At 50.4% G+C, this 26194-nt stretch overlaps 1 protein-coding gene across 1 annotated transcript; it reads left to right on the forward strand.

The window, feature by feature from the left end:
* Positions 1-11251: 11251 nt before the first annotated feature.
* On the forward strand, positions 11252-25655 carry ANKK1 (ankyrin repeat and kinase domain containing 1). Its single transcript, XM_086341938.1, is given in 17 exon segments — positions 11252-11345; positions 11348-11409; positions 11909-11927; positions 12426-12429; positions 17160-17476; positions 17693-17721; positions 18903-19063; positions 19310-19354; positions 19927-20084; positions 21208-21302; positions 21305-21382; positions 21980-22010; positions 22244-22249; positions 23286-23387; positions 23390-23512; positions 23515-23646; positions 23649-25655. Coding segments are annotated over 17 exon segments (2352 nt in total). The 3' UTR covers positions 24545-25655.
* The last annotated feature ends 539 nt before the right edge of the window (positions 25656-26194 follow it).

Below are 26194 nucleotides of genomic sequence, written 5' to 3' on the forward strand. Positions count from 1 at the left end.
TCACAGTCATCCAAGCCAGATGGTGAACAAACACAAACAAAAAAAAATCATTGTTTGATTTCTTTTAGCGTGCCCAGTGTAGTCTAATTTCTCGCACCTTAAACCAAAGGGCTTCCCAGGTGGCACTGGTGGTTAAGAGCCCACCTGCCAATGCAGGAGACATATGAGACGAGGGTTTGATCCAGGGTCAGGAGATCCCCTGGAGGAGGGCATGGCAACCCACTCCAGTATTCTTCTCTGGAGAATCCCATGGACAGAGGAGCCTGGTGGGCTACAGTCCATGCGGCCGCAAAGAGTCGGACACAACTGAAGGGACTTCATGTGTACTCAAGGTAAACAAACAAGAAACACAAGAGGTGTGAAATCAGTCCCATCCCAGAAGGCCTTCTCTTGTCCTTCAGAGCCAGCGAGCCTCCAGCACTTTGTTGTCCTGGCACCAGCCTGGGTTCTTGAGCTGTCTAATCAGTAGGAATTGATAAAGAGGCCAGACGGGAAGACTTTACGGGGGCCCCTGCTGCTGTACAATGGAGCAAGAACAAGAAGCAGGTTCCCTAGCTCCATCCTTTAAACAGGGTGAGGGTAGGGGTGGCTCAGGTGGTCTGCCCGCCGCTTTGGTGGTGCCCTGTGCAGGGATCATGAGCAGTACCCTGCTTTCACTCCTGGCACCTCGCAGTTGGGTTTGGGCCTTTTTGTATCTTGTTGTCATAATTTTCCCCAGCTGCACATAGGTATTATTTTTAATCTCTTACAGTCGTCCAGGGTCCCAGGTCCCAACCTATCTCCATACAACTTGAGACAGTGGTCTTTTAGTGCTTGGTTTACTCCCTAGGTCCCCTCTTCCTGGCTCCTGCCCACCCTGGAAGGGCCCAGAGGAAAGAGGAGGCTGGCTTATGCCCAGACAACAATCCAGCCCTAACCACTGTCAAGACTGATGTCTCAGGGGTATTTTCCCTCTTAAATCCCCACTAAAGGGATTCTCAGTTTCTTTCTTCACATCTCCCTGCCTGACTTGTTAGTAAATTAAAAGGTGTCCATGCTAAGTTGCTTCAATTGTGTCTGACTCTTTGCAACCTATGGACTGTACCAACCAGGCTCCTCTGTCCATGGGATTCTCCAGGCAAAAATACAGGAATGGGTTGCCATGCACTTCTCCAGGGGATCTTCTTGACCCAGGGATTGAACCCACATCTTGTATGTCTCCTGCATTGGCAGGCAGGTTCTTTACCACCAGCGCCACCTGGGAAGCCTAAATTAAAAGGAATCATATTTAAATTCAAATCCCCTTTGTAACTGCTAGACAAGATGTTGATTATGACCTCTTGGATCCAGTGTGGAGCTCTAAGCCTAAGGAGGTCCAGTGTAGGACCAAAGTTCTCTAAAGTCCTAGCCATGACAAGTGCTCCTTCGAAGCTTCTTGAGGCAGGATTCTTGGGACATTTGTTTCATATTTTGACACAGCCTCAACCAAGATTGGCAGTAAAGAATCTACCTGCAATGCAATAGACCCAGGTTCAATTCCTGGGTTGGGAAGATCCCCTGGAGGAAAGGTTGGCAACCCACTCCAGTATTCTCACCTGGAAAATCCCATGGACAGCGAAGCCTGACTGGCTACAGTCCATGGAGTCACAAAGAGTTGGATACAATCAATCAACTGAGCAGACATACAACAAGGATCAGAGAACCTGTAATCTTATTATGACAATGAGAACTATCTATCCTGAAACACAGGGTTTCCATTTCTGCCTTCTCGACACCTGGGAGTTTTGTTTGTTTGTTTTATCAAAAACCCTTCCAAGGGGAACCTGGGTCCATATCAGGGTAAAGAATGGATATCCTGCCAAACCCAGAAATACTTGTACTCTACCCTTGGTTTACTTTATTCTCACTCCTGTTTCTGTACTTATTTGGTTTTGAGAGGGACTCTTTTTTTTTTTTGGTGTATTCAGGAACTGGTCCATTGGCCTGGTAGACACAACCCCAGCAGATGTGTATTCGGCCCCTCACCATTGGGCCCAAGTGACTAGCAGCACACCAGGTAGGGACATCCTGCGGTCCCTGGGGTGCCATGCTGGGGCCACTGGCTTTGCAGCCCTGCCTACCCCGATGCCTGAACACCTCACCCACTGGACCACAATCCCAAGAGTCTCGGGGAGTACCGTGAATAAAGAAGCCCTGGACCAATTCTGAGAATGGTTAAGTATATCTTTTTTTTCTGGCTTTTTCTGAATGACTATTTCAAATTTGGCGTATCAGATGTAATTCTGGTCTTACCCATAAGTACCAGCTTACCTGACCAAATCACCTGGCTGAGAGCATTGCGTTTTAGAAGGAACTGGCTGGCTTCCTCCCACCATCCTCTCCTTCCTCAGACATTTCAACACGGTGGGCTTTGTTCTCCCTTCTTAGGGCTTCTGTGTGTCCACAGGTGCCAGATGTTTTCTAGGCTTTCTGTGGTAAATGTTAGATTACTTTCTTTCCCCTGTAATGGAAAAATTTTTCTCCTGAGAATGTAATGGTGCCTGGAAATAACAATGAGAAGGAGGGGGAGGAGGAGAAAAGAGAGAGGAAGAGAGGGAGGAGGGGAGATGGGAGAAGGAAGAAGAAGATGGGGGAAGGAGGTGGACAAAGGGCTTTGCGTGAATTTTTAAAAACTTTGTGTTATGAGGTAATTATAGATTAACAAGCAATAATGCAGAGATCCCTTACTCCTTTCACCCAGCAAATAGTGACACCTTACAAAACTATGCTGCAATATCACAACCAGGAAATGACAGTGATAGTAATACAATCCGTAAAATGTATTCAAAATTTCACCAGTTTTGCATGCACGGGGGGGGTGTGTGTGTGTGTGTGTGGAGTTCGCTGCAGTTTGATCACATGTGTAATTCATGTGACCTTCACTACTGCCAAGGTGCAGAACAGTTTCCTTTGATGCCTTTTTATAACCACCTCAACCCCACCCTCCACCTCTCACAACCACTGGTCTGTTCTCTATCTCTATAAAATTGTCATCCCTCAAATGGAGCATAAGCGTAATCATTTGAGCTTGGCTTGTTTCCACTCAACAGCATTTTCTGGAGATTCTTCACATTTTTAATGTGAATCTCTAGTTCCTTCCTTCTTCTCTTTTTTTGTTGTTGCTGAGTCAGTGTTTCACAGAATCCATATACCAGTTTATTTAACATTCACCTGTTGGAGGACATCCGGACTGTTTCCAGATTTTGGCTGCTACGAATAAAGTTGCTGTGAATATTAAGGTAAAGGGTTTTGTGTGAATATATGTGTTAATTTCTTTGGAACAGATGCCCAATATGGTTTTGCCAAGTTGTATAGTCATTGTATGCTTAATTTTATAAGAAACTTCTAGAATGGCTGTACCATTTTCCATTCCCACCAGCAACGTATCAGTGACCTTCATTTGCATTTGGTGATGTCATTATTTTTTTTAAAACTTTAGACAATCTCATAGGTGTGTAGTGATATCTCATTGTGGTTTCAATTTGTATTTCCTTAATGACTGGTGCTAACATCTTTTCATGCCCTTATTGTCATCTGTATATCCTCTTCATTGAAATGTCTCAGTTTCAGTTCAGTCGCTCAGTTGTGTCTGACTCTTTGCGACCCCATGAATCACAGCACGCCAGGCCTCCCTGTCCATCACCAACTCCCAGAGTTCACCCAGACTCACGTCCATCGAGTCAGTGATGCCATCCAGCCATCTCATCCTCTGTCGTCCCCTTCTCCTCCTGCCCCCAATCCCTCCCAGCATCAGAGTCTTTTCCAATGAGTCAACTCTTCACATGAGGTGGCCAAAGCACTGGAGTTTCAGCTTTAGCATCATTCCTTCCAAAGAAATCCCAGGGCTGATCTCCTTCAGAATGGACTGGTTGGATCTCCTTGCAGTCCAAGGGACTCAAGAGTCTTCAACACCACAGTTCAAAAGCATCAATTCTTCAGTGCTCAGCCTTCTTCACAGTCCAACTCTCACATCCATATATGACCACAGGAAAAACCATAGCCTTAACTAGACGAACCTTTGTTGGCAAAGTAATGTCTCTGCTTTTGAATATGCTATCTAGGTTGGTCATAACTTTCCTTCCAAGGAGTAAGCATCTTTTAATTTCATGGCTGCAGTCACCATCTGCAGTGATTTTGGAGCCCAAAAACATAAAGTCTGACACTGTTTCCACTGTTTCCCCATCTATTTCCCTTGAAGTGATGGGACCAGATGCCATGATCTTCGTTTTCTGAATGTTGGGCTTTAAGCCAACTTTTTCACTCTCCACTTTCACTTTCATTAAGAGGCTTTTTAGTTCCTCTTCACTTTCTGCCATAAGGGTGGTGTCATCTGCATATCTGAGGTTATTGATATTTCTCCCAGCAATCTTGATCCCAGCTTGTGCTTCTTCCAGCCCAGCATTTCTCATGATGTACTCTGCATAGAAGTTAAATAAGCAGGGTGACAATATACAGCCTTGACGTACTCCTTTTCCTCTTTGGAACCAGTCTGTTGTTCCATGTCCAGTTCAAACTGTTGCTTCCTGACCTGCATACAGATTTCTCAAGAGGCAGGTCAGGTGGTCTGGTATTCCCATCTCTTTCAGAATTTTCCACAGTTTATTGTGATCTACACAGTCAAAGGCTTTGGCATAGTCAGTAAAGCAGAAATAGATGTTTTTCTGGAACTCTCTTGCTTTTTCCATGATCCAACAGATGTTGGCAATTTGATCTCTGGTTCCTCTGCCTTTTCTAAAACCAGCTTGAACATCAGGAAGTTCGCGGTTCACATATTGCTGAAGCCTGGCTTGGAGAATTTTGAGCATTACTTTACTAGCGTGTGAGATGAGTGCAATTGTGCGGTAGTTTGAGCATTCTTTGGCATTGCCTTTCTTTGGGATTGGAATGAAAACTGACCTTTTCCAGTCCTGTGGCCACTACTAAGTTTTCCAAATTTGCTGGCATATTAAGTGCAGCACTTTCACAGCATCATCTTTCAGGATTTGAAATAGCTCAACTGGAATTCCATCACCTCCACTAGCTTTGTTCGTAGTGATGCTTTCTAAGGCCCCCTTAACTTCACATTCCAGGATGTCTGGCTCTAGGTCAGTGATCACACCATCGTGATGATCTTGGTCTTGAAGATCTTTATTGTACAGTTCTTCTGTGTATTCTTGCCATCTCTTCTTAATATCTTCTGCTTCTGTTAGGTCCATACCATTTCTGTCCTTTATCGAGCCCATCTTTACATGAAATGTTCCCTTGGTATCTCTGATTTTCTTGACAAGATCTCTAGTCTTTCCCATTCTGTTGTTTTCCTCTATTTCTTTGCATTGATCACTGAAGAAGGCTTTCTTATCTCTTCTTGCTATTCTTTGGAATTCTGCATTCAGATGCTTATATCTTTCCTTTACTCCTTTGCTTTTCACTTCCCTTCTTTTCACAGCTATTTGTAAGGCCTCCCCAGACAGCCATTTTGCTTTTTTGCATTTCTTTTCCACGGGGATGGTCTTGATCCCTGTCTCCTGTACAATGTCACAAACCTCTGTTCATGTCTTATTTCCATTTTCTAATTGGATAGCTTTTTTTTTTTTTACTGTTGAGTTTGGAAAATTCTGTATATATTCTAAAAAGCTAGCACTTTGTAAAATATATGGTTTGCAAATATTTTATCTTCATCTGCATCTTGACTTGTCACCCTCACCACAGAATCTTTCACACAGGGAAAGCATTTAATTTTGAATAAGTTCAATTTCTCCATTTTTCCTTTTGTGGATTCTGCTTTTGCTGTTTAGTCTAAGAACTTTTTGCCTAACCCTAGGTTCAGAAGATTTTCATCTATTTTCTTCTTTTTACTAAAAGTTTCATAGTTTTACATTTTATAGTTAAGTCAATGTGTTACTGACCTGGGTTCTTCAACACTTTAATCAAGTGAAATTGACGAGGCCAGGTGAGGAATTCAGGCAAGGCTTTATTGAGACTCTTCCTATAGCACCAAGGAATGAAAACAAGTACCAGTTTCCCTTGCTTGCTCTCCAGGGTAGGGGTGAATCCATGGATTGGGCCAGAAGGTGGCTCAGGTGGTCTGCCTGCCCCCTCAGTGGTGCCCTGTGTGGGGATCCCGCATAGTACCCTGCTTTTCTCTCCACACCTTAGAAGGGGGCATTGGGCTTTTGGTCTTTTTTTAATCTCTTCATAATTTGCACCAACTACAAAATGTTTGCACTTATTTTAAGTCCCTTTCTTTGTATTTTGTTGCTTTAGGAGACATTTCTCCAAGTGTAAACACTGCAGCAAGGAGTCCCAGGTGCCTGCCTGTCTCCAATGATCCATTTTGAGTTAACTTTTGGATAATGTGAGATTTAGGTTAGTTCATTTTTTGCCTATGGGTGTTCATTTAGGTGTATATTTAAAGCTTAATCCTTATAGCAACCTTCTGAAACGAGTATTATATTGAGTATAATATAATTATATAAATATAAATAATATAAATATATATGCTGCTGCTAAGTCGCTTCAGTCGTGTCCGACTCTGTGCGACCCCATAGACGGCAGCCCACCAGGCCCCGCCGTCCCTGGGATTCTCCAGGCAAGAACACTGGAGTGGGTTGCCATTTCCTCCTCCAATGCATGAAAGTGAAAAGTCAAAGTGAAATCGCTCAGTCGTGTCCGACTCCTAGCGACCCCATGGACTGCAGCCTACCAGGCTCCTCTGTCCATGGGATTTTCCAGGCAAGAGTACTGGAGTGGGGTGCCATTGCCTTCTCCATAAATATATATAACTGCATATAAATATAAAATATAAAATGAGTATATATTGTCATCCCATTTCACAGATGGAGGAACCTAGAGAGATTTGGTAATGTGACCAGGACCCAACTGCTGATAGGTGGGAGGAAAAATTTATGGTTTGAATGCAGGTCTTCTGACTCATGGGCTTCGCAGGTGGTGCCAGTGGTAAAGAACCACCTGCAGGAGACATAGGAGAGGAGGGTTCCAACTCTGTGTTGGGAAGATCCCCTAGAGGAGAGCATGACAACCCACTCCAGTATTCTTTCCTGGGGGATCCCATGGACCAAGCCTAGAGGGCTACAGTCCATGAGGTCACAGAGAGTTGGACACGACCGATGCGACATAGATGCCCACACGCTTCCTGATTCACGTGCTCTTACATTTAAGCCCTGTTGCCACTGCCTCATTCCACCCCTTCTCTCTGGGAGAATCTTTTTCCTGAGCAGACATCCCAGTTTCCTGAACACATTCCTTCATCTTGACCAACCCTGCCCTCACCTCAGGTCACAGGCTACCAGAGGTTGGAGCCTGCCTGAACTGGTCCAGGTGCCCTGTGACACGTTGCAGGGCGCAGAATGGGGACCAGTTGGGGAACTTCCCTGCATGCAAAGAGCTTGTCACTCCAGTCTGGGGAAAGGCTCACATCGGATTTCAGCATCTTCCAGAGTATTGCAGAACTGCACCTCCAGCTCACTTCACTCATCTGGGGATGGTAGCCCCCCACTCCCCTAGAACAATCACACACACACACACATTAAATGTTGACTCATTTAATAATTCTGAGTCCAGAAAAATTTCATCCCTGACCTTCTAAAATAAAATATACTGAGAGAGTCAATAAGAAGAACTGAGAGCATCTTGGAGCAAAATGCCTATGGTTAGAGCATACTTCTTGCTCTTTCTGGTGGGACTGGACCATGGTCAGACTATTCTACCTAGTTCATTTCCATTCATCACACCCATTTCGTTTCATGGGTCGAGGGCAGTGAAGGTGGAGCTTTCCTCTCCAGCTCTCTGCTCTCTACCCACTGGTTGTGGACCTCCCAGGCAGGCAGGACCTAGGAGCTTCTGCACTCAGACCGCTGGGGAAAAAATCAGCAATCTCTAAATTGACTTTGGGTTTTCCCAAATCCCGAAGCATCAGCCCACCTATTAATGACAGATCCAGGAACTCTGTGCCACTGTGACTTTGCATTCAAGAAGGACCCCTCCCCTTACTTCTCTCAGAGTTTTTCCAAAGACTACTAGGCTTTTGTCCTCACTCACTTTACAGAGGTAAAGGAAGCCCCACTGGAAGAACATATCTATTTTGTGAAAAGTGAAAGTGTTAGTCACGTCCTATTCTTTACAACCCCATGGACTGTAGCCCGCCAGGCTTCTCTGTCCATGGAATTCTCCAGGCAAGAATAATGGAGTGGGTTGCCATTCCCTTCTCTAGGGAAGGCAGGGATCAAACCAGGGATGCCCAACCCAGGGATCAAACCTGCATCTGCAATATTGAGGGCAGATTCTCTACCACTGAACCCCCAGGGATGAGGTACATGTGCATATCTATTTTGCCAGGTTCTTCAGAAGCAGGGGTGCCTGATCCCTCAGCTTGGCTGTTTCAACAGATAGGTCAACACCTCCTGGGTCCTTCCTATCCTTCTACCCACCCTGTAAAGAACAGGAGATGAGTTTAATTCAGGACCCTGGCAGTCTGCCTTGAGCCCTGGGTGTCTTCTCCCACAGGGACGATGCTCAAGCATTCCTATGATTCCTGTCCCTGCAGAGGGCCAGTGGCAGCTTCTGGTTTCTTGCTCTCCCTGGAGAGCCACTTCAAGTATAACTGATCCTTTATTGATCAGTTAAGGAGAACTACCTTAACTGATTCAGGCCATTCGACCCTGGAATGTCATCCAATGGCCCAGACAGATCATGTTGAAGGTCAGAGAGTCATCCTTCCTTAGGTCCAGTGGGCTACTTTCTCAACCTCCATGTTCACTCACCCAGCAGAAGGTGAGAAGCATCTCCTTGGTCTCCTGATCTTCCGATAGTAATGTCCTCTGTCATCTTCGGGCTTTCCTAGGGGAGGGTCTGAGATTTGTTAGGAGCAGGCATGGCTGCTCCAGGGACAGTAAGTTCCATCGGACTGTCTCACTCCTGCCAAAGCAAGCCAGGGCCTCCCTCTGACATTGTAATTAGGGTGCATCTCCTGTTCTAGAAGCAGTTTCCATCACTTCCACCCTCTTCCAGACAGCATGACACCCATTGCCCCTTTTCTGCCATATCCTTTAAAGGCTCCGTTATGCCCAGCCCTTTCCACAGGGACCAAACAGACCCGGGACTGAATCTCAGCTCCCACTTACTAGCTATGTGGCCATTCACTATTTACTGTCTTTAAGCTTAGTCTTCTCATCCCTCGCAAATATGGAGATATTAAACCTCATAATGTTGTTGTGGATTTAAACAAGATCATGTCTATAAAGTATGCACAGTAGATAAAAGAGCTACTGATTCTGGGACAAAGTTAAGGCTCAATAGTGGCACGATCTCCAGGCCAACCTTCAGTTCTCCACTCTGCCCACCAGAATTCACCCTGGGTGGGACGGGCAGGTCAATTGTTATGGGAAGAGCAAGTGCCCCAGCTCCAGCCTGGGGTTCCTACTCACCTATCACGCCCATGCTGTTCCCCAGGAGTCTGGAAGGAGTCAAGGATGGACTCAAAGGCAAGCATGTCCTCCTGTGGTAGGTGGGCTCCTCAAACTTGAGGATGGTCACTCTGGGAGGTTCCCTGTGGATTCTGGCTCACCTGCCCGGTTGCAGGTGAGAAGTGACCTACCCTGCACTGCCCTGTGACGGTTCCTTTAGCACCACCTGCCCTGGAATGGCCCTGGGAGAGCCACCTGTTTAAGCACTTATAATTTTCCCTGCTCTCGGGGTCTCACAGGTGAGAGGGCAAGCCCATGGACCGAAGACCTAGAGGCACCCCCTACCCCTACTCCAGACTCAGCACCAGGTATCCTCTATCCTTACTTTATCCCCAGAGGGACCAAGGGACCTCCCACGGTGGATGCAGGGAAGGAGGAAGGAAGTAGGGAGTTAGGAGAAAGGAAGGGGAGTCCACCCAGATGTGCTTCCCTGGGCCAACCCCTGGCCCTGCCCTTGGCTGACTCCCCCCAGGACGGCTTCCCCTCCCCGCCAGCAGCCACGTTGGCCTCTGCAGGTGCATTTTCTCCCCTTCCTGCCCCAAGTTTCTGCACTGAGCCTTGGCCTGGTTCCTCCACTGCCCCACACTGCTCTGCGGTCCTCAGTTCCTAGGTTGCCTCTCCTCCCAGCAGATGGGGCCCCAGTATGCTCCACATGCTCCCTGAGTCTTACCTCTAACCCCCACCCCCACCCCAGCAACAAGCCACCCCCAGAATTGGACCAAAGAATTCACCTCCCCAGGTGATCAACCCCAGCCCTGGTGCTCATCCTTCTGAGGCTGGGGCCAAAGGTCATGCCAGGAAGGGGAGCTCCCTGCGACAGAGCTCCAGTCCCTCACCCCAAGGGTCCTGACCCCGTTGGGTGACCTTTTGCATGCAGAGACTGACTAACAAAAAGTCAACCATAACAAAGGGAGCATTAAATCAGTCAGGCCAACAGATTCAGACCAGAAAATCTCCGTTACAACTTTTTTACTACGTATTTGTTATGAAGGGGTGGGTTCCAGGTCCTCACACTCTACAATGGAGACCCCCGGCACAGCCCTGAACTTTTTATAAACCCTCGGGACATACCTAGCGTCTGCGGGAGACCCAGGTTCGATCCCTGGGTTGGGAAGATCCCCTGGAGAAGGAAATGGCAACCCACTCCAGTACTCTTGCCTGGAAAATCCCATGGAAGGAGGAGCCTCATAGGCTACAGTCCACGGAGTCGCAAAGAGTCGGACATGGCTAAACGACTTCACTTTCTTTCAGGACATATATGAGTTGCATAATCAAAGAGGACCGAATGGTCCAGTCCAGACTCCGCTTCCAACTTCAGGATGCCTTCCTCTTGCAGCCCCTGCCCAGACTCGAGCTGGGGGAGGGGAAAAAAAAACACCACAGGCTGAGACTGAGGACGTGTTTGAGGGCGGGATGCCGGGGCGGGGCAGGGTCTCTCAGGGTGCTGCGCGGGGAGGGTGCTGCGCGGGGAGGGTGCTGCGCGGGGAGGGTGCTGCGCGGGGAGGGTGCTGCGCGGGGAGGGTGCTGCGCGGGGAGGGTGCTGCGCGGGGAGGGAGCCCCCTTCCTTGACTGGGCTGCCATCGCTGCCGGGGCCTCAGGGCTCGGATGGGTTTCCTCAGCCTTCACAGGGCAGGGCCGGTGTCTCCTCACTCCAGAGCGGGAAGGAGGGAGGGCCGCCGCCTGCCCAGCGCCTCCCCTCAGGGACCCGCGGCGCAGGGAGCAGCCCGGCGCGGAGCGCGCGGGGCGCCAAGAGCCCGGGCCGCGCCGACGCCATGGCCGCGTGCGGGGAGCGGCGGCCGGACGGCCTCCCCGCCTTCACCCGCGACGACTTCGAGGCCGACCGACGCCGAGGGGCGAGCGGCGGCTTCGCAGGCTGTCCCAGGCTCCGCAGCAGCGCCGGCGGACCGAGTGCGCCGTGGAGAGCTCTCCGGCCTCCAGCCCCAGGCCCCCAGGCCCCCGCCTGCCTGCCCGCCCCACCCCGCTCCTTTCGCCGAGCTTTCAGTTCCTTTAGGGGAGGGGAAACTGAGGCCCGGGGAGCGAGGACCAGGCAGCCGGTCTGAGACTGAGCATGGTCCTTTCCGCCTCTGGAAACTCTGTCCAGTGGCCTGACCTCCCCCAGGCACAGCCTGCCTCTTTCCATCGTCTCTGAAATACGCTAGGCTCTGTCTGTGGACCCAGACCTGTTTGTTGAAATCCACGGAGGTCAAAAGTGAGCAGGAACTACCGGCAAGATGCCTTTGTTCAATCCGACCTCCCGGTCGGGTCTGGCCTCCTGTTTTCCAGCCTCACCTTCCTTCGGGGTGTCGGCTCTGGGTGGCCCTCTGCCGCCCTCCTACCCACCCCTGAACCCACAGGGCAGGCAGGCAGGGCTGGGTTTGCTGAAGAGCTGTGGCACTTGGCTCAGTGATGCTCTGTGACCTGGGGGGAAGTGCCTTATCCCCTCTGCCAGTGCAGGCTGGAGGGGGCTTGGAAGGTGGAGGCTGCCAGCCTACTGGCCTGAGAACCTGCCCAGCCCACTCATCTACCAGCTGTCACACTGGCACTGCCAGTTGCCCAAGCCTGACATGCTACAGTCTCTGTCGTTTTTCTCTCTGGCTCCTCCCGAGTCCCATGATACACGCTGTGGCCTCTCCCTGGAGGCCTCCTTTTTCCTGGTGCTAGCTCTCCCGCAATGCTTCCACCCATCTCTGCCTTCCCACTGAGATGCAGCTCCAGCCCCATTCCTACCAGACTGGCCAGTACTTGGCTGTGCACTGGCCCCTAGTGCAGCCGTGGAGGAGACACTTTGGGATGCGAAGTCTGAGATGATCACCATGTCCTCCTCCCAAGGCTCCTGGGATACAACTGAAGGTCCTTGGGGGTGTGGGGGACCGTGTGGCATCTTTTCTGGACATTCTCTATGGTCACTACGCAAGCTCCCAAGACACAGCCTCCCATCCCACACAGCCAAGTTGCTTTCTAGTTCCCAGACCCCTTCCTGCTTAACGAATAAGGGCAAAATGAGACAGTCCCAGAGTCACCGATCTGACTCCCTCAACATCCTGGCTTGGGAGTAGAGTCAGATTATTCTAGAATCTGTCCAGATCATTTATAGCCTTTGAAGCAAAGAGCAAGAGGAAACAGATGGCATTGATAAGACTACTCAGGAAACATTGACAGTAACTCCCATCTCAAGTCCCTTCCCAATCCCAAAGGACTAAGAGATTTATTTACAGTAATTAGCACCTGCCAACTGTGGAGTGCTCTCCTAGGAGTTTTATGAGTATGACTTCACTGGATCCTCCTTCCATCTTTTCATTCATTTGTCCTCTTGATGAATGTTTATTGCTCACCTATTATGTGGCAGGTGCTGTGCTGGACTCTAAGATATAATGAATATAATGATGAATGCAACAGATATGCTTCCATGGTGACTCAGTGGTAAAGAATCCATCTGCCAAAGCAGGAGCTGCAGGAGACCTACATGAAAATCTAACAATGCTTATAATTCTGTTTTTGCTTATACGTTTGTTATAACGCTTATAACAAATGGATAAGCAGAATGTCACAGGAACGCTTCTGCTCTTTGCGTGGGTCCATATCCTAGGGTTTGTACCCAGATACCTTTAAAAAACAAACTACCAAAGCCATTTGAGCAGTCCAGCTTATACTGAACTCACGAAAAATTAAAGAAGGGTAGGGTTTTATTGCTGAAGGAGGGCATGGCAACCTACTCCAGTATTTTCGCCTGGAGAATCCCATGGACAGAGGAGCCTGGTGGGCTACAGTCTATGGGGTCACAAAGAGTCAGACACAACTGAGCGACTAAACACACACCACACACACAGTTGATTAACAGTGTTGTGTTAGTTTCATGTGTGTGGCAAAGTGATTCACTTATACACGTGCATGTATCTTTTCTTTCTCAAATTTTTTCTCCATTTAGATTATTGCAGATATGAATATTGAGCAGAGTTCCCTGAGCTACACAACAGGTCTTCCTTGGTTATCTTTTTTTTTTTTTTAAGTTTTTTTGGATGTGGACCATTTAAAAAATCTTTATAGAATTTGTTACAATATTGCCTCTGTTTTATGTTTGGGTATTTTGGTTATCTATTTTAAATGTGTGTGCATTGTGTGTGCTAAGTCACTTCAGTCATGTCTGACTCTATGCGACCTTATGGACCGTAGCCCGCAGGCTCCTCTGCCCATGCAAGATTCTCCAGGCAAGAATACTGGTGTAAGTAGCCATGTACTCCTCCAAGGGGATCTTCCTGACCCAGGGATCAAACCTTCATCTTTTAGGTCTCCTGTATTGGCAGGAGGATTCTTAATCACTATCTCCACCTGGGAAGCCCACTATTTTAAACGTAGTAGTGTGTATATGTGGAGAAGGCAATGGCACCCCACTCCAGTACTCTTGCCTGGAAAATCCCATGGATGGAGGAGCCTGGTAGGCTGCAGTCCATGGGGTCGAGAAGAGTCAGACATGACTGAGCGACTTCACTTTCACTTTTCACTTTCATGCATTGGAGAAGGAAATGGCAACCCACTCCTGTGTTCTTGCCTGGAGAATCCCAGGGTCGGGGAACCTGGTGGGCTGCCGTCTATGGGGTCACACAGAGTCGGACACTACTGAAGTGACTTAGCAGCAGCAGTGTGTATATGGGGCTTCCCAGGTGGCACTAGTGGTAAAGAACTTACCTGCCAATGCAGGAGATGTAAGAGACACAGGTTTGGTCCTTGGGTCGAGAAGATCCCCTGGAGGAGGGCACAGCAACCCTTTCCAGTATTCTTGCCTGGAGAATCCCATGGGCAGAGGAGCCTGGCGGGTTACAGTCCATGGGATCGCAAAGAGTTGGACATGAATGAAGCAAATTTAGCATGCAAACATGCACTGTGTATATGTCAATCCTAAACTCCCAGTTAATTCCTTCCCCCTTACCCCAGATTCTCGCTGTATTTTGAAGGTAGCACTGATGGGATGTGCCAAGGAGCAGCTTGTGGGAAGGAGAGGAAGAGAGGAGTCCAGGATAATCAAGATCTTTGAAGACTAGAGGGATGGAGCCCATTCTACTGAGATGGAGAAGGCTGAGCGGGGAGTGGGTTTGAAGAGAGAATCGGGGGTTCAGTTTTAGACACTTTAAGTGTGAATACCCAGCTGGAGATGCTGAGGTTGCCTGGAGACACTGGAACTGGGTCTAGTTAGTGATCAAGTAACAGAACAGGAACCTGCAAAGGAGGGACCAATCCCGCGCCAAGAACAAAAAGTTGCCTGTAGGCTATAGTAATAACTGATCAGTGAGATATTAGGACCGGAAACCAGATGGAAGGGTGGGGGAGGGGAGGAAAAGAGAGACACTAGGTGTCGCAAACACTTTCAAGCAGTCTAGGTGTCAAGGGGAGTTGTGCCTGTCCCTGTTGTTCCCATTTTACAGTTAACAGACTGAAACCCAGAGTTTGCTTGTTCGAGGTCATACAGAGATGAAATTGGGATTGGAAAGCAAGGCAATGCAGCCCCAGATCCCGTGTTTTTTCCACCTCGTGATGGATGTCTTCTCAATTCTTATGATCTCAAAAGGACAAGAGGAGACAGATTAAAAAAAAATACATTACAGAGGTTGGGGGAGCGGCAGGGAGCTCTCTTGAATAGTAGAGAAGACAAGAAGGCCTAAACCTGGACCAGCCAACCTGTCCAGTTGTGGGGGGTTGGGGGGAGCAGGTGCCTTTTCCCGGAGGTGAGGCAACACTGGCTGGCTTCCCAGGGAGGCCCTATAAATACATTTCCAGCAGCCTTTGACTGCAATCCCAGCGCAGCTTTTCAAATACTTTGCTTTTTTAAAAACATGTCATTTCTCCTTAATCTTCATCCCCACCATCCCCAAACAATCTATAACAATTTGCATATTTTCTGTTCTGAGCGCATGGACAGTGAAAAGAGCGAAAGGTTTTGCAAATGCTTATTCTGTAAGGCTTTCCCTTCAGTCCTGACTTCAATTCAGCAAAGATGCCTTGTGCTATGCGTGGCCATGTGCTGTGACGAGTACAAAGATGAATAATTATAGTTCATCTCCAAAATGGAATCCCATACAGCCATTACAGAGCTCGCTTCGGGAGAATAATGATTCAGAACATGCTCATGCTACCCTGACAGGGAAAAGCAGGTCAAAAACAGCCCACTCTATGTGATGGCAAGGGAGAGTGGAGGAGGAAAGAGGGACAGGGAGGGAGAAGAGAAGAAAGGCTCCTTGCAATGTATTGTAAAAGAATATAGTAAATTATTAACAGAGGCCGACTCTAGAAGGTTGGGTTACTGATGATTTAATTGGTGGGGGGAGGGGGCCATGCCATGTGGCTTGTGGGATCTTAGTTCCCCAGTCAGGGATTGAACCTAGGTCCCACAGTGAATGCGCTGAGTGCTAACCATGGGACCACCAGGGAATTCCCTAATTTTCTTTTCTAGTCCCATGATATTCTACAAGGTATGTGTGTATGCATACATATACATATATATATATATTACTTTCATAATAAAAAAGGCAATAAATGATATTCATCCATATTTTTATTGAAGTATGGTTAATTTACAATGTCATGTTAATTTCTGCTATACAGCAAAGTGACTCAGTTACATATATATATATATATATATACACACATGCTTTTTCTAAATATTCTTTTCCATTATGGTTTATCATAGGATATTGAATATAGTTGTCTGTGCTATAGTAAGACCTTATCGTCTATCGTTTCTATATATAAAAGCTTACATCTGCTAACCCAGCCTTCTACTCCATCCCTCTATGAACCCTCTTCCCCTTGGAAACCACTGGTCTGTTCTCCATGTCCATGATTCTGTTTCTGTTTCATAGATAAGTTCATTTTCATCATATTTTAGTTTCCACATATAAGTGATATCATATGCATTTGTCTTTCTATTTCTGACTTCGGTCAGTGTGATAATCTCTAGCTGCATCCATGTTGCTGCAAATGGCATTCTCTCATGTTTACGGCTGAGTAGTATCCCACTGTATATACGTACCCCATCTTCTTTATCCACTCATCTGTTGATGGATGTTTATGTTCTTTCCGTATCTTGCCTATTGTGGATAGTGCTGATATGAACATAGGGGTGCATGTATCTGAGTTATAGTTTTGTCTGAATATATGCCCAGGAGTGGGATTGCCGGATTGTTTGGTGGTTTTTAGCTTTTTGAGGAACCTCCATACTGCTTTCCACAGTGGCTGCACCAACTTACATTCCCACCAACAGTATAGGAAGGTTCTCTTTTTTCCACATCCTCTCCAGCATTTGCTATTTGTACACATTTTTAATGATGGTCGTTCTGATTGGTGTGAGCTGGTACCTCGATAAATATTTTAAAACAGAAGCAGGAGGCATGTTTGGTCCTCCATGGGCTTGTGGTCTCCTGTGGGAGATAGACATATATAGGTAGCCAGAATAAACAGCAGGCTTTTTGTGGCTGCTTCTGTGGAATGGGCTGACTTCTAAATTGACAGCCTCCTTCGCTTCCTGTTTTGTTGCTGGACCCTATCTCTCTGTCCTCCTCCACCACCTCGCAGGCTCCCAAGGGGGTCTCTGCGTCTGTGCAGCCTGGCCTCAAGCCTAGTTTGTGTGTCCTAGTTCCTCTTGTAATTAAAGGTCACCAGCTTCCATATTTCGCTCCCCTTTCTCCATAGCTCTGATGTGAACTGCCTCATTGAAGAAGCAGCCAAAATGGAGAAGATCAAGTTTCAGCACGTTGTGTCCATCTGTGGGGTTTGCAGGCAGCCCCTGGGTGTTGTGATGGAGTTCATGGCCAACGACTCCCTGGAGAAGATGCTTCCCACTCACAGCCTCGGCTGGCAGCTCAAGGTCCACACCATCCGTGAGACCAGCCTGGCCGTGAACTTCCTCCGCAGCATTAAGCCACCACTGCTCCATCTGGACCTCAAGCCAGGCAACATCCTCCTGGACAGCCGCTTGCATATCAAGGGGAGGACCCCATCTGTCCCCTGTCACTCCAGAGTCTTCTCCACGTAAGCTGGATTATCTACTGCCTGGTTGGCTTGTCAAAGTGTTCTAAGCAGCTCCCTTCATGGACAAATACTAAAGGCAGGGATCACACCTAAAACAGATGGATGCATAGTGAAATTTGGTGCATGAAACTGCATATCAGGATACCTGCAATAACCCTCTTTGGATCTCAGTCTTCCATTTCTAATGTGGAAAGAATCATCTCTATCCCATTCTTTGATTCAAGTAAGGATGTGTGTAAGTGAGATGTTTTTAAGAAGGGTCATGATGACCTTTTTTTTTTTTTTTTCCAGTTCCTAAGACATGTTACACTTTCATTTCTGCCTTGGAAATTTGCACATTCTGTTTCCACTGTCAAGAACAGTGTTTCCCCAGTCCCTCCTTGTCTAGCAAAGGCCTACTCATCTTTCAGCTCTCAGCTTAAATAACACCTCCTCAGGGAAGTTTTCCTTGATCCACTCCCACATGCCTCTGTTATACAGCCTCACTGTATCTGTCTCTTCACATTGCTAACCCCAATTGTAAGTATATAGTCATTTATAGTAACTCTACTCCCTATTTGAATAATCACTTAGGAGAGTAATGGGTGTGGGGGGTTCATCTTTCATAGAAGAAATGGGTTTCTCTGGCTGCACTGTGTCTTCACTGTGGTTTGTGGGCTCTTTGTTGTGGCCCGTGGGGGCTTTCTTTAGTTTTGGGATGTGGGATTCTAGTCGCAGACCACTAGAGCACACAGGCTCAGCAGCTGAAGCTCGTGGGCTTAGATTCCCCACAGCATGTGGGATCTTGGTTCCCCAATCAGAGATTAAGTTCATGTCCCCTGCATTGGAAGGTGGATTCTCAACCACCGGACCACCAGGGAAGTCCCGGTTTCATCTTTCTTATCTGCTGCCTGATTCTCAATACCCAGCCTAGTTGGAATTCAGTGAATTGGCAATTGGTATATGAATGAATCGATGGATGGAAGCAGAGTGTGGGATAAATATACATGGTGTCAGTGCTTCAGGGCCCGTGGAAGTGGGATGAACAGAAGCTCACCAAAGGCAGCAACTTTATCCCCGGGTGCTTTGGGTAATGGCCACACCTACCAAGTACTTACTGAGCACCAGCCACTGTTTTAAGTGCTTTTTGTAAATTTCCTCATTCAATGCTCATAACAGCACTACGAGTTAAGTTCCAGTGTTATTCCCATTTTATAGATGAGGAAATGAAGGCTCTGAGAAGGTAGCTTGTCCGAGGTCATCCTGTCGTCCGTGGTAGCTATGGGAGAGAGCCTGTGCTCTCAGTGGCTACACAACACTGGAAATGAGGAAGGCAGGAGGGATGAGGAACTCAGGCAAAACTGGAGTTTTTTCTGGAGGCAAAACTGTATTGCCCTCCCATCCCCACCCTGGGCTTCCTTCCAGGTTTCAGACTTTGGCCTGTCCAAGAGGATGGAACAGTCGACCCAGATGCAGTGTATCAAGAGGTCAGCTCTGCAGGGCACCCTCAGCTACACCCTCCCGCCCCCCATCGAGATGTTCCTGGAGAGTAACAAGGGTCCAGGGCCCAAATACGACGTGTACAGGTGAGCGGGAGGCGGGGCTCCAGGCCACTTACCCAGCAAGCAGCTTGTTGTCACCACGATGCCTGGACCCCAAGGTGCAGAGGGCAGGACAGGGGTGATGTCTGGCCCCGCCCCACCCATGTGGGAGGAGGAGGGGTGCAGCAGGACTCCGGCCAGAGAGGCTTTGCCTGGGATTTTGTGGTCCACGGGGCCTCTCTGGCTGGATAGCTGAGGAAGTCACTCAGGGCGCACTTGCCCTGCCTGCAGCTTTGGGATCGTGATCTGGGAGATGCTCACTCAGAAGAAGCCGTATCCAGATAGCAGGCGGCAGTGGCGCCGTCAGATGGGGACTTGGAAGGGACTGTGAGAGGCTGGGGGTTGGAGGGGGCGGGCCAGGTGCAGGTTTACGTTGGGGACTTCACCCTCCTACCTTCCTCCCCCTGTTTCTAGGGCTCACACGTCGGTGGAAGAAAGGGCAAACTTCAGCCCAGACCGTGCTTTCTGCCTCTGATTCCTTTGCTTCAAAATATTCTTTCCTGTCTCTCCCACCCCGAGCCCTGCCACAGTGTCAGGTAAACAGACTGTCAGGGAACTTGGATAATCCAGCAAAGTTCAAAATCAAAGCCTGTAACTAGGCCTGCCAGTCAGTCCGGCTGCCTTTGGACAGCAAAGGCCTACAGGAGGGGCCACGGCCAGTCCTGGCCTGGGAGGATCTGGAGCTGGTCCAGAGACCCAGCTGCTCAAATCTAAGCCTCAAGTCAGCCTGAAATCTAGGCATTAACTCACTGTGCATTTATGGAGCCCCTGCTGTGTGCATGGGCAGAGCCCCGACCTCCCGCTCAGCCCCTCTGCCCCTCCTCGCCCACACAGTCTGGGCCTCCTCTCACAGGCTTCAACATCATGACCATCATCATCCAAGTGGCCACAGGCAGGCGGCCCTCCCTGCACCCTGTCTCAGATGAGTGGTCGGCTGAGTCCCAGCAGATGGTGGACCTGATGAGGCGCTGCTGGGACCAGGAGCCCAAGAAAGGCCCTGCTTTCCAGGTTCTCACCAGACTGACCTAGACGAGGATGGGAGAGCTGAGGTGCCCATGGGCCAGGAGAGATGACAGAAGCCCCAGGCCACTCCCAAGACTTGCAGGGAGAGCCCTGCATGGCACTAGGGCAGAGTCTGCTCCATAGTATGGTGGGAGGTAGGGGGATGGCAGAGGGGCCAGGGGCAGCTGAGGACTGTGGTCTGGTCTCTTTGGCTTAATGTGTACCCTGTGGGAGGTAAATTAGAAAACCCTCATTGCCAGAAGCTAACTGGGCCTGGCTCTGCTGCTTCTGAGTCTCCAGTTGGCCTGGGTCCTCTCAGGCTGCAGTGTCCTCATTTGTAAAATGTTCCCAGACCATAAGCTCACAGGCATGGATGGATGTTGCAATCATCCACTCCTCTAGAGGTGATGTAAATGCACACTTGTGTGTAAGTGTGAGCATCTTAGAGATTATCTAGTCTTGCCCTTGTGTTTTATGGAAAAGGTCTACCCTCAAAGGGCTTCCTAGGTGGCATTAGTGGTAAAGAATTTGCCTGCCAGTGCAGGAGACATATGAGACATCGGTTTGATCCCTGGGCCAGGAAGATCTCCTGGAGGAGGACATGGCAACCCATTCCAATATTCTTGCCTGGGGAATTCCGTGGACAGAGGAGCCTGGTGGGCTACAGTCCATAGAGTCTCAAAGAGTCAGACATGACTAAAGCAAAGCTCGGGCATGCGTGTGCACACACACACACACACACACACACTCCTCCAAGGCAGGGTCCCAGCTTGCCTGCTTCCTGATGCTCAAGTGTGGGTGCCCCTAAGCCCGGGGCTGGGTTTTGGAAGGAGGTACAGGGGACATGGTAGAGGGAAAAATATTTAAAATGGGGAAGAACTTCAGGCCAACCTGTGGCTTCTTTTGCTGTGTCTTTGTTTCTTGGGGACTTCCCTGTAGCTCAGATAGTAAACAATCTGCCTGCAACGCAGAAGACCCGGGTTCAATCCCTGGGTTGGGAAGATCCTCTAAAGAAGGAAATGGCAACCCACTCCAGTATTCTTGCCTGGAGAATCCCATGGACAGAGGAGCCTGGCGGGCTACAGTCCATGGGGTTGCAAAGAGTCGGACACTACTGTTTCTTGGAGCTGACATCATTGCAGAGACAGACATGCTGCTTTCGCTGCTCCAGAGTCCGGTGGCCCACCGTGAGAGCGAGGCCTTGGCCGGGAAAGCGTCCTGCGCAGCGGGCCGGCCCCGGGGAGGTGCGGATGTGCCCGGGCGGGGCTTCGTCTCTGGCGGGCACTGAGGATGCACGCATGTGTGTGTGCCCCACGAGGCCACCTGGCTGAGGGGCAGATGGGGACCAGACTCAGCGCATGCTCTGCTGGCCAAGCCTCACAGTCACTCAGGGATACCTTTTCCTAATTTGCTCGAGGGTGCGCTGAGGGCTGGTGGTGGCCGCGGCTCAGAACCCCTGAGAAGGGGTTCTGAGAAGGACATGCCCTCCCTGACGCATGTGGGGTTAAACAGGGCCCGTCCTGCAGAGGGTGCCTGCGGCTCTCCCCCGTTTTCCTGCCCTGCCCATCAGCATCATCCCTGATCCGTTGTCCTTACCCTCCTCACCTGGGAACCAGCCGTGAGCTAATGCAGGGCTTTGGGTTGAAACCACAGGGCCACCACCCTGCCTTCCCTGTGGCCGAGGGGGCAGCCAAGGCCCTGGGCCACTCTTTCTTGGGCAGGGCGTCCCCAGCTCAGTGTCTTCCCCTAGACACAGCTGGTGGCGGGCATGAGAGAGGAGGGGTCTCCTGGCGCAAGGTGGGAGGAGAGTCCTCAGAGGTGAAGGGAGGAGGCGAGGCCGACATGGACCAGAACCGCCCAGCTCTCATCTGATCTGCCCCCTGTCTTCCGGTTCCCCAGGTCAGTGAGGAGATCTGCCAGGAGCTAACAGGCTCTTGAGAATCCCTTGGACTGCAAGGAGATCCAACCAGTCCATCCTAAAGGAGATCAGTCCTGAGTGTTCATTGGAAGGACTGATGCTGAAGCTGAAGATCCAATACTTTGGCCACCTGATGCAAAGAGCTGACTCATTTGAAAAGACCCTGATGCTGGGAAAGATTGAGGGCAGGAGGAGAAGGGGACAACAGAGGACAAGATGGTTGGATGGCATCACCGACTCAACAGACGTGGGTTTGGGTAAACTCAGGGAGTTGGTGATGGACAGGGAGGCCTGGCGTGCTGCAATTCATGGGGTTGCAAAGAGTCAGACACGACTGAGCAACTGAACTGAACAGACAGCGGTGAGTCCAGACAGGTCTCAGCTGGAACCCCAGAACACACAGTGGAGGAGAAAGGGGACTCAAACTATATCCTCTGCCATCCTCCCTGGCCTACCCTCCTCCCCAGGCCTGGAGTCTGTGTTACCTCTCTGGGCACCCGGCCCTGAGATCCAGAAGTGCCCGTGCCCCTGGGGGGCCTGGCTCTGCTTACCCTTCAGACTGTGTTCTTTTGAGGCTGGACTCCTCCCTCCCTGGCCCGGGAAAGGGGAACATCAGTGTTCAATCCTGGTGGCATAATGGAATTTCTTGAGGGAATGAAAGAGTACCCGATGCCTGAGCCACCCTAGAATAATTGACTCAGAATCTCTTGTGGTTTGGTCTGAGCAGTGATTTTCATTTATTTGTGGGTTTTTTGTTTTTTTTTTTTTTTTGGAAATTGTTGCTTTTAATTCTAATACACCACTGGGTAAAGCAGGAAGAAATGGGTCCCTGAGCGCCTCGGGAGGAGTTCATATCATGGAGCGCCACCACAAATTTATCTTCAGTTTGCATTTATTTACTTTGTGCCAGGCATGTCTCCAGAAGTTTGTACCTACAGGATTTGTCTTCATGATGATAGCACGAGGTGGGCATTGTTTGTGTCCTCCTTCGGGATCAGGACCCCTAGGCTCAAAGAGGCAGAGAGCACGTGGTGCTAAGGGGTGGAGTCAGGGTTTGCTTCCGGACTGACCTCTTTCTGCCTCATCCTTACAGGAAGAACTGCCAGACTCAGCTGCTGTCTAGGGCTGTGGAGCCTGAGTAGAGATCTGGGATCTAGGGAAAGGACCCGCACTCACGCCATCCAGGAAACTCTGTTCCTGGATGATACTTCCAGGAGATAGGGGGATGGCTGAGATGACCCCTGGACAAAGTCAGAGGTCCTTTTCTCAATCTCGTCTTCCTCCCAGCAGACTCGGGAGACTATTTGAAGCGGGTCCTGCGTCTCTCAGACAGTGAGAGCCTGGTCCCTAGCGATGAGCAGGTGTGCAGCTATGAGAACAAGGTCACCCCCTCCACTTCCTGGTGGCCCGGGGCTACCTGGAGGGGGTGAGGGTGCTGCTGGCCCACGAGGTCCACATGGACTGCCAGACAGCCTGCGGCTACCCGCCCCTCCTTATCGCTGCCCAGGACCAGCAGGCCTCTGTGCCCCGCTCCTGGAGCTTGGCACTGACGCCAACCTGGTGGATGAGGATGGCTGAGCCCCCTTGGGCTTTTCAGCCCAGAATGGAGACTACCACTCCACCCATCTGCTCCTGGACCAGGGGGTCCGCGTGATGCCCAGGAGCACGAGGGGTGGACCCCACTCCACCTGGCTGCACAGATCAACCCTGAGAATGTGGCCCGGCTTCTGGTCTCCCATCAAGCTGACCCCAACCTGCGAGAGGCTGAGGGCAAGACCCCTCTCCACGTGGCCACCTACTTTGGCCATGTCAGCCTGGTCAAGCTGCCGACAGCCCAGGGGGCAGAGTTGGATGCTCGGCAGAGAAACCTGAGGAGGCCACTGCACCTGGCAGTGGAGAGAGGCAAAGTGAGGGCCACCCAACATCTGTTAAAAAGTGGGGCAGCCCCTGATGCCCTCGACCAGAGTGGCTACAGCCCACTGTCCACTGTGCCTGCCAGGGGCAAGTACGTTATCTGCAAGATGCTGCTCAGGTATGGGGCCAGCCTGGAGCTGCCGACCCAGCAGGGCTGGACACCCCTGCATCTAGCAGCCTACAAGGGCCACCTGGAGATCATCCACCTGCTGGCTGAGAGCCAGGCAGATGTGGGGGTTCCTGGAGGCACAAACTGGACCCCCCTGCACCTGGCTGCCTGCCACAAGACGAAGGTGGTGGTGTCCACAGGCTGGACACCCTTTCACCTGGCGGTCCAGAGGGGGTCCTTCCTGAGTGTCATCCACCTCCTGGAGCACCGTGTGGACGTGCATGCCTGCAATAAGGTGGGCTGGACCCCTGCCCGCCTGGCCGCCCTGAAGGGAAACATGGCCATCCTCAAAGTGCTGGTCAAGGCTGGTGCCCAGCTGGACATCCAGGATGGGGTCAGCTGCACACCCTTGCAGCTGGCCCTCCAGAGCCAGAAGCAGGATATCATCGCCTTCCCAGAGGGCAGGGAGCCCTCACTGGCCATTCTGGGCAGAGCTGAGCCAGGAGCCCAGATGGAAGTTTAGACCACGTGGGGTCTCCTTTCCTGTAAGGAGTAGAGGCTACTGGAAGTGAACCTGGGCTTCTGGCAGGGCCCCTTCCCTGTGCTTGCCACCTGCCCCTCTGATCTTGAGAGGAGACAGGAACCTGGTCCCCTGGGTGGTGGAGGGGCAGGGAGATGTAAACTGAGATTGTAGCTGCGGAAGGGGCCCCTGACTGGAGACCTCCTTTCAGCCCTTCCTCCATGTGTATCTCGAGCAGACTCAGCCTGCTCCTCACTGCACCCAGACTCAAGCCCCCACAGTGAGTTCCCTCTATTCCCAGATTCCTTCCACCTTTAATCACTTGCCCCCGAACTCGCAGGAGCCCTTGCGCTCCCTCCCAGCTCATGTCTGTGTGACTGGGGCAGGATCAGGAGAGACAGACGCATGTGTTTGTGGAAGGGCAGACGCTAAAAGTTCAGAGGAAATGTCCACTTCCGGTTGAGAGCCCTAGCCAGCCCCCTGTTGCTGCACTGACCACCTCCCTGGCGGCCCTGGTCCCAGCGCCCAGGTCTGCTGTACAGTCTCTTGTGGTGGACGGGAGCTTCTCATGCATGATCTCACGTGGGACGTTGGTCCCTGTCCCCCCAGCCTCGCCCTCACTCTGTCCAGTTAAATGACCAAGTTTCAAATCTGACTTCAATAAAGCTCTGTTTCTGAGTAACTCCCAAGAGGTGGACTGAGCTATGGGGCCAGGTTGATATGGGGGCCAGTAGTGTTAGTACAGGGTGTGTGTGTGTGTGTGTGTGTGTGTGTGCACATGTGTGGTGAATGTATGATGTATATGTGTGAGTTCCCACCAGGGAGGAGGCAGAGCGCAGGTGCTGGGAGGTGGAGGGGTGGTGATGTCACCTGGGGGCGGGGGTGGTGATGTCACCTGGGGGGCGGGGTGCAGTTCTCTGGGCTCAGTGTGGAGCTGGCTGGGCAGGGACTTCCTCCTGGGAAGCGGCTCAGGGAGCTCTGTCCTGCCCCGTCAGCTGCCTGGCCTGGTCTGCTGGTTGGAGCAGGGCTGGGACTGCTCACACTAGCCTTGTGTGACCCAGCCTAGGCTCGCAGCCACTGGCTTCTGTTTCCTCTCTGGCTCTGCTAGGGCTGGCCCACTGTTGGGAGGGGGTGGGGCAGGACTGTGGGTGGGGGTAGGGGTGCCCTAGGGGTCCTATCCAGCTCCTTTCTCCCTCTTCATGATGCTGGAGCAGCCCCTCCAACTCAAGGAGTCTTAGTCATTCAGTTGTGTCTGGCTCTTTGAGACCCCATGGACTGTAGCCCCCCAGGCTCCTCCATCCATGGGATTTTTCCAGGCAAGAATACTGGAGCGAGTTGCCATTTCCTTCTCCGGGGGATCTTCCTGACCCAAGGATGGAACCCAGGGCTCCTGCATTGCAGGCAGGCTCTTTACTGTCTGAGCTATCGAGGAAGCCCCCCTCCAACTCAAGGATGTTTGCAATTGTCAGAGAAGAGAACATCTTCCACCCCAAATGAAACGGGAGGGGACAGCGCCGGGCACAACATTTAAAAGAATGACATAACCTGAGGACACGCCATCGACATTGAAACCAAATGGGTCCAAGATGGCAGAAGAGCCAACTTCCACTAGACCTTGAGGCTCAATATAGGCTTACGGTAACACATCAGCAA

Source organism: Bos grunniens, chromosome 15 (genome assembly GCF_055505025.1).
Source record: "Bos grunniens cultivar Pamir isolate PY7600 chromosome 15, Bosgru_T2T1.0, whole genome shotgun sequence".
Classification (NCBI taxonomy): domain Eukaryota; kingdom Metazoa; phylum Chordata; class Mammalia; order Artiodactyla; family Bovidae; genus Bos; species Bos grunniens.